General features: G+C 44.1%; 1 protein-coding gene across 10 annotated transcripts; it reads left to right on the forward strand.

The window, feature by feature from the left end:
* Positions 1–384: 384 nt before the first annotated feature.
* Positions 385–3098, forward strand: LOC307023393 (uncharacterized protein). Of its 10 annotated transcripts, XR_013803695.1 has the most exons (5): positions 385–632; positions 1308–1827; positions 1920–2002; positions 2217–2276; positions 2368–3098. XR_013803695.1 is itself a non-coding variant. In XM_079656621.1 (4 exons), the coding sequence occupies exons 2-3, from the start codon at positions 1530–1532 to the stop codon at positions 1985–1987; spliced, it is 366 nt and encodes a 121-aa protein (XP_079512747.1). In that variant the 5' UTR covers positions 385–632; positions 1308–1529; the 3' UTR covers positions 1988–2002; positions 2217–3098. The 10 variants fall into 10 exon arrangements, 5 of the variants coding, with proteins under 5 accessions (XP_079512747.1, XP_079512746.1, XP_079512745.1 ...); XM_079656621.1 differs by having other exon boundaries at positions 2217–3098; XM_079656620.1 differs by having other exon boundaries at positions 386–632; positions 2084–3098.
* Positions 3099–12485: the final 9387 nt, after the last annotated feature.

Consider the following 12485-nt stretch of genomic DNA (forward strand, 5'->3'; position numbering starts at 1 on the left):
AACCATGGAAACTGAAATTTTGTAAGGTCATCATTATAAGTAAGGTATATCATCCATGACAAAGCTACCAAGTTGAATTGAAGTACGCTAAGCATAAATGCTATTAACAACTTTCAGTTCACAGGACAACATGCCTCATCGATTTGAATACACGGAGAGCCAAAGCCATACAATTCAAAAGCCAAGCTCAACAAACAATTTTCTTGCTCATCCAACAATTGTCTTGAAAAGACTGAACTGCCATATTTCTGAAAGTGCTTTTTATGCTGTCTAGATTCCCGATAAACTTTCTTGGTTGAGTTATTTGAAGTTGATCAGGATCAAAGAAGAGTGTTTCTGCCCGGTTTTGAGCCGGGGACCTTTCGCGCGGGGACCGCGTATCGTAAGGACTAACTCTCTTAACTTTACCATTCATTCTCTATGGTAGTTCTTATACTGTGACTGCAATATATTTCTGGCCACAAGTGAGAAATTGGGCGCGCTGTTGCACCCTTTTGGTAGAAGTAAGGAGACCCCGTTTCCAGTGACAGAGAGTGAGAGACGGAGCAACAGCAGCAGGATCTTACAGATAGAGACGACATTACCGACATAATTCGACTTCTAGTTCTAACATCACGTCAAACTTGTCAAACGTAAGTGGGGCTTCTTTTTCTACGACTGAATTAACACTTATGATATTGTTACACTGTTTTTGCAATAGTTGTTAGATTGTCTTTAACTCTGTGTGTTGTTAGCGCTAAGGTACTGTAACTTTTGTTAGCTAATGTTACACTAACGTCATGTATTTACAGTAAATGTCAGCGTTCACAGCAGCTGATTTATTACTCATTACACATGGCAAAAGAGCTGTCATTATTTGACTCTTTTCATTGCAGCAGTTCTACTTACTACAGTACATTTTAATTGGGTAAATACTACAGTATTCAGTCTTAAGACTTTTGTTTTGCTATCTTCTATTATACTTTTGTTATTATTTTATGGCTAAAGATGTTACCCATCTGCTTTTCTGTCTGTCTGTTCATGTAATAGAAAAGTTGTTACCTAGTCATTACAAATCCCAATAAATGTAAACATGAAATAAAGTGAGTTCACTCACATTGACAGGGCAATACATAATGAATCTTCCTGCCCACCTGCCCCTCTGTTTGTTTGTTTGTCTGCCTGTCTGATCATGTAATATAACATGTGTTACCTATACAAATCCTGGTTAACGTGAATGAATGAAATGAATAATTCTGCTAGTATAACAGTATGATGAGTTTTGCACTTCTTAATACATATTTTGCATTGTGTTTTACTGTGTGCAGGAGATAATGAAGAAAACCATATTCTTCCCAGGAAAGATGAGTGTCCTTCAGGAAGGGTCCATCTGGCCACCTGCGACAGGACCCTTCAGAGGAGGGTATGAGAATAACAAAAATCATTCCCTTCAGGACAAGTCTGCCCCTCAGAAGCATGAGCATGTGAGGACAAATGCTCTCACTGAGGTCCTTCAGAGGGGAGGGGATGTATCCGACTGACTCGAGGTGATGGGGGAGTACGTGCTACAGTTCGGAAAATATAAGGGGAAACTGTACAGGTGGCTCCTTGAGAATGACGTCGGCTACACCCTCTACCTGATGGACAAGGTGGACGAGGAGGAGAGAGGTGGGACCTTCATCCCCCGAGGGCCTAGCAAGGACAGACTGCTGTTGTTTCTGGACTACGCCAGAAGCTTCCAGGAAATTCAGGATCTGAGGAAGTACCTGTGCTCCAGGAAGCCTGCCCCACCAGTGGCGTCAGAGGGGGAACATACTGTCGGCTTTGGAGCCAGGGCCAAAGACACCTGTAAGCAGATCTGGGATAGCAGGGCTGATGGTTATGCTGCCTTTGTTTTAGGAGTGAAGTGCATCACTAACAGCAAGATGTACAACCTTCAGGCAGCAGAGGGCTGAGTCCTGTCCACCACCTGCTGAAGGCTGCATTGCATCAGATACCTCCACTCTGACATCCAGCACTCCAGGTCAGCTCACAGTAATATGCAAATACTGCTTTAAGGTGAACATGACATTGACATAATAAATGTTATTGTTTAATCTCCTAGTGATGGAGGAGGACAAGGAGCTGTAGAGGGGGATGTTGAATCTGTCTCCTTCAAAATTCTACAACTTCTTAAATGCTGCTTCTTAATTTCGATGTGTATACGTCACTTGCCTGTTTGTATCTCATCATCCCAGATTCATCACCACATAATATGGCCCCTGTGGAAGCGCAGGGAGACACTGTCCTCGATGAAAGTATGGATATCTGAGTCACTGTATTATAGCAGTCGTAGAGCTTTATTCAATTTTATCTGATGTAACTATGATGTTTTACTTTGTTTTACAGCTCTGACTTGCCCAGTGCCTCCTTTCCCCTTAGCTCTGACTTGCCCAGGGATGTATATCTACTGCCCCTCCAGAGTCTTATCCTTATATAATGCACAGGGCATGGAGAAGGAGATGACGTGGCCGGAGTTCCAGCAGTCGGACTTCTATGATGCTGAAAGGGACAGATGGATTGCAGACAAAAGGAAGCCCTAACCTACCCTCACATACACACATGCATGCGCCACTTCCTGGGTCTACTAAGTTTCATATTAACATACAAACTAAGACGTTTTGCCTGCAACAAAAATGAGACCCCTAAACTATCAGCCTTTTCACCGTCCTGACATTCCTGCCAATAACAAAACAGTTTTGGTTAATGCCCTCAAAAAACTCAATTCATAATAAAGAATAATAATAATTTCAGGGATTTCTATAGGTCCTCCACTCCAATCTTGTCGGTGCTGGGGCCTGCACTAGAATGTTATATACTATACTAGAATAAATATAATTATTGCACTACAATAAAGAAAAAAACAAATACCAAGTAATAGGGTATAAATCACTAAAATGAGAATAGAATGCAGAATAGTAACCATACAATAACATGAGGTGAAAAACATTTCAGATAATGGATGGTGGTGATATCAAATAAATCTATAACAAAACAATACACTATCTTCTTCTAAATTATAATATTACATATTAAGGTGCAATACATCATATCATAAAGTCCAGAAATACAAAGAATATAATATGGTTCAATTCTTTTTTGAGGATCTGATTGTTCTCTCTGTATTGTGTTTTCAGTATTTTTTATATATCTGTAGTTATATTTATATTATTTCCTATATTTGATGTTTCAGCTGTTTTTGAATAAATGATCTTGAATGCATCACTGTGACTGTCTTTACTTGATAGAGGAAGTAATAGTGATAGAAAGAAGAATTAAGCACACTCATATGCTCTATGTAAACATCTGTACAATCAACATATTTCAAACATGTTTATAAGTAAAAATACAAAAAGATTATATAAAACATTATTATTACTAATATTAAGATATCATTATTTGTGTTATTATTGTTATGATAGCTATATAGTAAGGTTAAAATAACTTATAAGAAGCAGCAAGAAAGAATAATTCATTTCTAACTCCAAATATCTGTTTCAACTCTAAATTTAAACGTTTGAAAAGATAAATGTAGTATTTGTGTATAATGAGCAACATTTTGAAACCGAATGTGGGGATTTTTGTTTGGATCAGGTGGGATTCGAACCGTCGTTCTTTTGAAGAGGCTTCTGGCCAATAGAAAGTCTTCTATGGGTATACACGGCTTACCTTCGCATGTGAGGCAAACGTGATGACCACTACACTACAGAAACTGCTGAAAAGCTAATTACACGTTTGCGCGTAGATGCAACATTGATATTTAATTGTAAACCTTCAAAACGACGGACCACATGTTGATTTCTGAGACTCGGAGAGATTTCACACTGGATCCAGTCACAGCTGCAGCGTCATGGACTTTCATAACAGCAACTGTATACTTAACCCAAATGCTATCCTGGATATGACATGTAACCCCTCGAAGAGCGCCACCTACGGTTGACGTGCTAGGATTGCTGCAGGAGCATTCCTCGTTAGTATAGTGGACAGTATCTCTGCTTGTCACGCAGAAGACCGGGGTTCGATTCCCCGACGGGGAGATTTTTCAATAACTGCCGGACTTTATTCACCAAAGGTGGAAAGCATCTATCTACTCATGAACGAGGAGGCCACCAAGAGGCCCTTGGAAACACTTTCAGATAAGTGCGTACATGAACCATGGCAACTGAACTTTCGTAAGGTCATCATTATAACATCCATGACAAAGCTACCAAGTTGAATTGAAGTACCCTAAGTGCTATGAACAACTTTCAGTTAACAGGACAACATGCCTCATCGATTTGAATACACAGAGAGCCAAAGCCGTACAATTCAAAAGCAATGCTCAGCAAACAATCGTCTTGCTCATCCAACAATTGTCTTGAAAAGACTGAACATTCAACTGCCCTATTTCTGAAAATGCTTTTTACTCTATCTAGATTCCCGATAACTTTTCTTGGTTGAGTTCTTTGAAGTTGATCAGGATCAAATAAGAGTGTTTCTGCCCGGTTTTGAGCCGGGGACCTTTCGCGCGTGAGGCAAATGTGATGACAACTACACTACAGAAACTGCTGAAAAGCTAAGTACACGTTTGCGCTTAGATGCAACATTGATATTTAATTGTAAACCTTCAAAACGACTAACCACATGTTGATTTCTGAGACTCGGAGAGATTTTACAATGGATACAGTCACAGCTGCAGCGTCATGGACTTTCGTAACAGCAACTGTATACTTAACCCAGATGCTATCCTGGATATGACATGTAACCCCTCGAAGAGCGCCACCTAGGGTTGACGTGCTAGGATTGCTACAGGAGCATTCCTCGTTAGTGTAGTGGACAGTATCTCTGCTTGTCACGCAGAAGACCGGGGTTCAATTCCCCGACGGGGAGAATTTCCAATAACAGCCGGACTTTATTCACCAAAAGTGGAAAGCATCTATCAACTCATAAACGAGGATGCCACCAAGAGGCCCTTGGAAACACTTTCAGATCAGCGCGTACCTGAACCATGGCAACTGAACTTTCGTACGGTCATCATTATAACATCCATGACAAAGCTACCAAGTGCTTGCTGAATTGAAGTACCCTAAGCATAACTTCTATTAACCACCTTTAATTGTTCACAAGACGACCTGCCTCATTGATTTGAATACACGGAGAGCCAAAGCCGTACAATTCAAAAGCAATGCTCAGCAAACAATCGTCTTGCTCATCCAACAATTGTCTTGAAAAGACTCAACATTCAACTGCCCTATTTCTGAAAATGCTGTTTACTAATAATAATAATAATAATGGCTTTAATTTATAAAGCACTTCATATTTGCATTCAAATCCCGAAGTGCTAACATCGTAAAAAGAATAAAAAGCAATAAATAAAAATAAATAAGTAAAAAGAATAAATTAAGATAAAAGGGTGATAATAAATAAATAAAAGGTCTAGGGAAAGGCTCTATTGAAGAGGTGGGTTTTGAGGCCTTTTTTAAAAACCTCCACGGTCTGTGGTGCTCTCATGTGGTCGGGGAGAGCGTTCCACAGACTGGGGGCAGCCGAGCAGAAGGCCCGGTCTCCCATGGTACGGAGCTTAGTCCTCGGGGGTTTGAGGAGGTTTGAGTTGCTGGAGCGGGTGGTCAGCACGGAGGTAAGGGGGGTGAGGAGTTCCTTGAGGTATGGAGGGGCTGTTCCATAGATACACTGGTGTGTGAGGACGGAGACCTTGAATTCGATCCTCAATTCCACGTGGAGCCAGTGTAGTGATTTCAGGATGGGGGTGATATGATCATATTTGCGCACCCTCATCAGGATCCTAGCAGCGCTGTTCTGGATGTACTGGAGCCTCTGGATGCTTTTCTTAGGGATCCCGATGAGGAGTGCATTGCAGTAGTCCAGCCTTGAGGAGACAAAGGCGTGGACTAGCTTTTCCGCGTCAAACAGAGTGAGTGAGGGGCGGAGTTTGGCGATGTTCCTGAGGTGATAGAAGGAGTTTTTGCACAGCTGTTTAATGTGGGCCTCAAAGGTCAGATGGGCGTCCATTTTCACACCCAAGTTGGTGACTGTTGAGGAGAGGGTAATGTCCTGGCCGGAGAAGGTGATGGTCGTGATGGTGGATGACCAAACCTGATGTGGGGTGCCAACTATAATGGCTTCGGTCTTGGAGCTGTTGAGTTTCAGGAAGTTTAGCTTCATCCACGCCTGTATCTCCTCCAGGCAGGTAGTGAGTGTGGGTGAAGGCAGGGCTGCAGAGGAGGTAGGGTTGATCCTGAGGTACAATTGGGTGTCATCAGCGTAACAATGGAATGATACTCCATGTCGGCTGATGATAGAGCCAAGGGGGAGCATATAGAGTGTGAAAAGGGTGGGGCCGAGAACTGATCCTTGAGGGACACCACAGGTGACGTTGTGGGTACCCGACTCTGCCTCACCCAAGGAGACGTACTCTGTTCTCCCGGTGAGGTATGATGTGAACCAGTCAAGGGGAGAGTCAGAGAGTCCGATGGTGGAGTGCAGACGATGGAGGAGGATGCCGTGATCGACGGTGTCGAAAGCTGCAGTGAGATCAAGGAGGATGAGGAGAGAGGGAGAGCCAGCATCAGCCGTCATCAGCAGGTCGTTGGTGACTCTGACCAGGGCAGTTTCTGTGCTGTGGCCTGAGCGGAAACCAGACTGGAACTTCTCAAATAGGTTGTTGGAGTTTAGGTGGTCCTGGAGCTGAGCAGCAACTATTTTTTCCAGCACCTTTGACAGAAATGGAAGGTTGGAAATGGGTCTATAGTTGGCCAGGACTCCCGGGTCAAGGGAGGGTTTTTTAAGACTAGGTTTGATGACAGCGGTTTTTAGGGCAGAGGGGACATGGCCAGACTGGAGAGAGAGGTTTGCGATCTTAGTGATCATGGGGCTCAGGGTGCAGATGTACGATTTCACCAGAGCTGACGGAAGGGGGTCCAGGACACAGGTGGAGGGCTTCATCCTCCTAACGATGCTCTCAACCTCTTGCTGAGAGATGACCGTGAAACAGCGAAGAGGCTGGGTTGTCCCAGGCTGTGGGTCAGCAGTTGGAACTGGAGGTGCAGAGGGGCTAGAGAGGATGGAGCGGATGGTGTCAACTTTATTTTTGAAGAAGGCGGCGAAGTTTCTACACTGCTTCTCAGTGGAGTCGGAGTGTAGAGGACTTTGGGGTTTGCGGAGGTGGTTTATTGTGGAGAAGAGTTGCTTGGAGTTTCCAGTACTGTTGTTGATGATGATGGAGTAGTACTGGGATCGTGCATCTCTGAGGGACTGTGCGTAGGCCTTCTGGTGTTCACGATAGGCTAACAGGTGAACAGTGAGTCCTGAGGCCTTGAGCCTCCGCTCAAGGACACGCCCAGCTGTCTTCATTCTCCGCAGCTCGCCGGTGTACCATGGGGCTGAGCGCGAGAAGGTGACCATCCTGGTTTTGAGGGGGGCGTGTAGATCAAGGAGACTGTTAAGGGACTGGTTGTAATATGCCACTGACTCATTTACTGATGAGAAGTTGGCAGAGGAAATATGCTGGAGGTCCAGGGTCATGATGTCCGGGTTGATGATCCTCAGGTTCCTGAAGCGGATTTGGCGTTTGGGCTTGCTGAGTGGAGACTGGAAAAACAGCTCCAAAGAGATGGTCTTGTGGTCAGACACCCCCAGGTCATACACTAGCAGATTGCTGATGGGGGCGGAGTTTGTGATGACCAGGTCCAGCGTATGGCCCTTGGCGTGTGTGGGGACATCAACATGCTGTGTGAGATTGAGACAGTCCAGGAGCAGCAGAAACTCCGTGGCAAAATGGCAGGAGGGGGAGTCGACGTGAATATTCAAATATCCAAGTATGATAATATTGGCAGAGGATGTGCATAGCGTAGTGAGAAGGTCTTGTATCTCTGGAATGAAAGCAGAATTGGGTTTGGGTGGCCGGTAGATCAGAAGTATTGTCAGAGCGAAGGGGGGTTTACATTTAAATGCAAGGCATTCAAAAGAGGACAATACAGGCAGGGGCAGGAGTGACAGTTCCAATTCCTTTCGGTAGATAACAGCTAGCCCTCCACCACGACCAGTGTTGCGGGCTTTCTCCAAGTAGCTGTAGCCAGGAGGGCAGGCTTCATTGAGTGTGGAGTAAACCTCTGGCTGATGCCAGGTTTCCGTGAGGCACATGAAGTCCAATTTCTCATCAGTGATGTGGTCTTGAATGAAGGATGCTTTATTGCTGAGAGATTGTGTATTCAAAAGTTCTATTTTGGCTTTAGAAGATGTGGTGAATCTCTGTAGGGGCCGGAGTAGGCTGTAATCCACTCCACGTTTTCCAGACTCCTTCGTGTGTGGTGGTGGTCTCGCGATGCTCTCCGTGTATTCATGCAGCGGTCTCGCGATGTTTCTGGCGCGATTTGACCCCGCTGTAGCCGGGCTCTGATGACGCGTCAGATGTGCGACACGACGGCAGACAGAGTGGATGGATGGAATTTCTGCATCTCCGTGCTGGGAATATACAATTTGTCCTCTTCTTTGGCTTCGGTGGATATAGTGGTGTCGACGAAGAAGTGCAAGTTGTTTAATGACTGAGGTGCAGGTTGTAGTGTTGGAGTGGTTGAGACTCAGGGGTTTGGGAATGGAAAACTTCAACATAGCAACAGGTCGGGCGCCGAAGAAGTTTGGTAGCGGTGTTTAGCAGCGAGGGCTAACAGCAACGAGACAGCTAGAAGGCTATCCCGTTGGTATACCTCATGTCCGGGAAAGAAACAGAGGCTTGGGAGTCCGCCTGCTATCACAGTAGTAGCGGGAGAGAGGCAAGAAGTCAGCCGGAGATAGTCAGCGAGTTTGGGCGATACAGCAGGTGAGTTTGGGCGGTACAACAGGTGCCTCCCGACAGCCGTCGGGTCCAAAACCGTCAATGATCACGAGGTTTAAGATATAAAAGCACTTGTAAAACAGACTAAAAGTTTAGCCATGTAACTATAGCTTAAAAACAGATAAAATAGCTTAAAAGCAGATAAAATAGCTTAAAAGCAGATAAAAACTCTGAGGCGTAGGAGAAGCGGCGAACATACAAGCGCCAGCGTCCTCTCCCTGCTGTGTGTACTCTATCTAGATTCCTGATAACCTTTCTTGGTTGAGTTCTTTGAAGTTGATCAGGATCAAAGAAGAGTGTTTCTGCACGGTTTTGAGCCGGGGACCTTTCGCATGTTAGGCGAACGTGATGACCACTAAACTACAGAAACTGCTGAAAAGCTAAGTACACGTTTCAGTGTAGATAAAATATGGATATTTAATTGTAAACCTTGAAAACGACGGACCAAATGTTGATTTCTGAGACTCGGAGAGATTTTACACCGGATCCAGTCACAGCTGCAGCGTCATGGACTTTCGTAACAACAACTGTATACTGAACCCAAATGCTATCCTGGATATGACATGTAACCCCTTGAAGAGCCCCACCTAGTGTTGACGCGCTAGGGTTAATGCTACAGCATTCCTCGTTAGTATAGTGGACAGTATCTCTGCTTGTCACGCAGAAGACCGGCGTTCGATTCCCCGATGGGGACATTTTTCAATGACAGCCGGACTTTATTCACCAAAGGTGGAAAGCATCTATCAACTCATGAACGAGGAGGCCACCAAGAGGCCCTTGGAAACGCTTTCAGATAAGTGCGTACCTGAACCATGGCAACTGAACTTTCGTAAGGTCATCATTATAACATCCATGACAAAGCTACCAAGTTGAATTGAAGTACCCTAAGCATAACTGCTATTAACAACTTTCAGTTCACAGGACAACATGCCTCATCAATTTGAATAGACGGAGAGCCAAAGCCGTACAATTCAAAAGCAATGCTCAGCAAACAATCGTCTTGCTCATCCAACAATTGTCTTGAAAAGTCTCAACATTCAACTGCCCTATTTCTGAAAATGCTTTTTAATACATCTAGATTCCCGATAACTTTTCTTGGTGGAGTTCTTTGAAGTTGATCAGGATCAAAGAAGAGTGTTTCTGCCTAGTTTTGAGCCGGGGACCTTTCGCGTGTTAGGCGAACGTGATGACCACTACACTACAGAAACTGCTGAAAAGCTTAGTACACGTTTCAGCGTAGATAAAATATTGATATTTAATTGTAAACCTTCAAAACAACGGACCACATGGTGATTTCTGAGACTCGGAGAGATTTTACACTGGATCCAGTCATAGCTGCAGCGTCATGGACTTTCGTAACAGCAACTGTATACTTAACCCAAATGCTATCCTGGATATGACATGTAACCCCTCGAAGAACGCCACCTAGGGTTGACGCGCTAGGATTGCGGCAGGAGCATTCCTCGTTAATATAGTGGACAGTATCTCTGCTTGTCACGCAGAAGACCGGGGTTCGATTCCCCGACGAGGAGAATTTTCAATAACAGCCGGACTTTATTCACCAAAGGTGGAAAGCATCTATCAACTCATGAATGAGGATGCCACCAAGAGGCCCTTGGAAACACTTTCAGATAAGCGCGTAGCTGAACCATGGAAATTGAACTTTCGTAAGGTCATCATTATAACATCCATGACAAGCTACCAAGTGCATGCTTCAAATCATTGAAGGAGAACTACAATCAATGACCAAGGCCATGCGCTCAACGATTGCACTTTTGACAGACAAAATCAGGCAAGGAAAGATATCCCTTTATATTTTCCATTTTGACCAGACACATTTTGAGTAGAAACGAAAAGAAAGTCCTTGGTTGCAGAATTGAAGTACCCTAAGCATAACTGCTATAAACAACCTTCAGTTGTTCACAGGACGACAAGCATCTTCAATTGGAATTCTCAAAGAGCCAAAGCAGTACAATTCAAAAGCAATGCTCAGCAAACAATCGTCTTGCTCATCCAACAATTGTCTTGAAAAGACTCAACATTCAACTGCCATATTTCTGAAAGTGATTTTTACTCTATCTAGATTCCCGATAACCTTTCTTGGTTGAGTTCTTTGAAGTTGATCAGGATCAAAGAAGAGTGTTTCTGCACGGTTTTGAGCCGGGGACCTTTCGCATGTTAGGCGAACGTGATGACCACTAAACTACAGAAACTGCTGAAAAGCTAAGTACACGTTTCAGTGTAGATAAAATATGGATATTTAATTGTAAACCTTGAAAACGACGGACCAAATGTTGATTTCTGAGACTCGGAGAGATTTTACACCGGATCCAGTCACAGCTGCAGCGTCATGGACTTTCGTAACAACAACTGTATACTGAACCCAAATGCTATCCTGGATATGACATGTAACCCCTTGAAGAGCCCCACCTAGTGTTGACGCGCTAGGGTTAATGCTACAGCATTCCTCGTTAGTATAGTGGACAGTATCTCTGCTTGTCACGCAGAAGACCGGCGTTCGATTCCCCGATGGGGACATTTTTCAATGACAGCCGGACTTTATTCACCAAAGGTGGAAAGCATCTATCAACTCATGAACGAGGAGGCCACCAAGAGGCCCTTGGAAACGCTTTCAGATAAGTGCGTACCTGAACCATGGCAACTGAACTTTCGTAAGGTCATCATTATAACATCCATGACAAAGCTACCAAGTTGAATTGAAGTACCCTAAGCATAACTGCTATTAACAACTTTCAGTTCACAGGACAACATGCCTCATCAATTTGAATACACGGAGAGCCAAAGCCGTACAATTCAAAAGCAATGCTCAGCAAACAATCGTCTTGCTCATCCAACAATTGTCTTGAAAAGTCTCAACATTCAACTGCCCTATTTCTGAAAATGCTTTTTAATACATCTAGATTCCCGATAACTTTTCTTGGTGGAGTTCTTTGAAGTTGATCAGGATCAAAGAAGAGTGTTTCTGCCTAGTTTTGAGCCGGGGACCTTTCGCGTGTTAGGCGAACGTGATGACCACTACACTACAGAAACTGCTGAAAAGCTTAGTACACGTTTCAGCGTAGATAAAATATTGATATTTAATTGTAAACCTTCAAAACAACGGACCACATGGTGATTTCTGAGACTCGGAGAGATTTTACACTGGATCCAGTCATAGCTGCAGCGTCATGGACTTTCGTAACAGCAACTGTATACTTAACCCAAATGCTATCCTGGATATGACATGTAACCCCTCGAAGAACGCCACCTAGGGTTGACGCGCTAGGATTGCGGCAGGAGCATTCCTCGTTAATATAGTGGACAGTATCTCTGCTTGTCACGCAGAAGACCGGGGTTCGATTCCCCGACGAGGAGAATTTTCAATAACAGCCGGACTTTATTCACCAAAGGTGGAAAGCATCTATCAACTCATGAATGAGGATGCCACCAAGAGGCCCTTGGAAACACTTTCAGATAAGCGCGTAGCTGAACCATGGAAATTGAACTTTCGTAAGGTCATCATTATAACATCCATGACAAGCTACCAAGTGCATGCTTCAAATCATTGAAGGAGAACTACAATCAATGACCAAGGCCATGCGCTCAACGATTGCACTTTTGACAGACAAAATCAGGC

The sequence above is a fragment of the Notothenia rossii genome (genome assembly GCF_949606895.1).
Source record: "Notothenia rossii genome assembly, chromosome: 10".
NCBI classification, from domain to species: domain Eukaryota; kingdom Metazoa; phylum Chordata; class Actinopteri; order Perciformes; family Nototheniidae; genus Notothenia; species Notothenia rossii.

Bases quoted from the DNA above. Each gene is read 5' to 3' on its own strand.
- LOC307023393 (XM_079656617.1), top strand. From the start codon at position 1,530: ATGGGGGAGTACGTGCTACAGTTCGGAAAATATAAGGGGAAACTGTAC.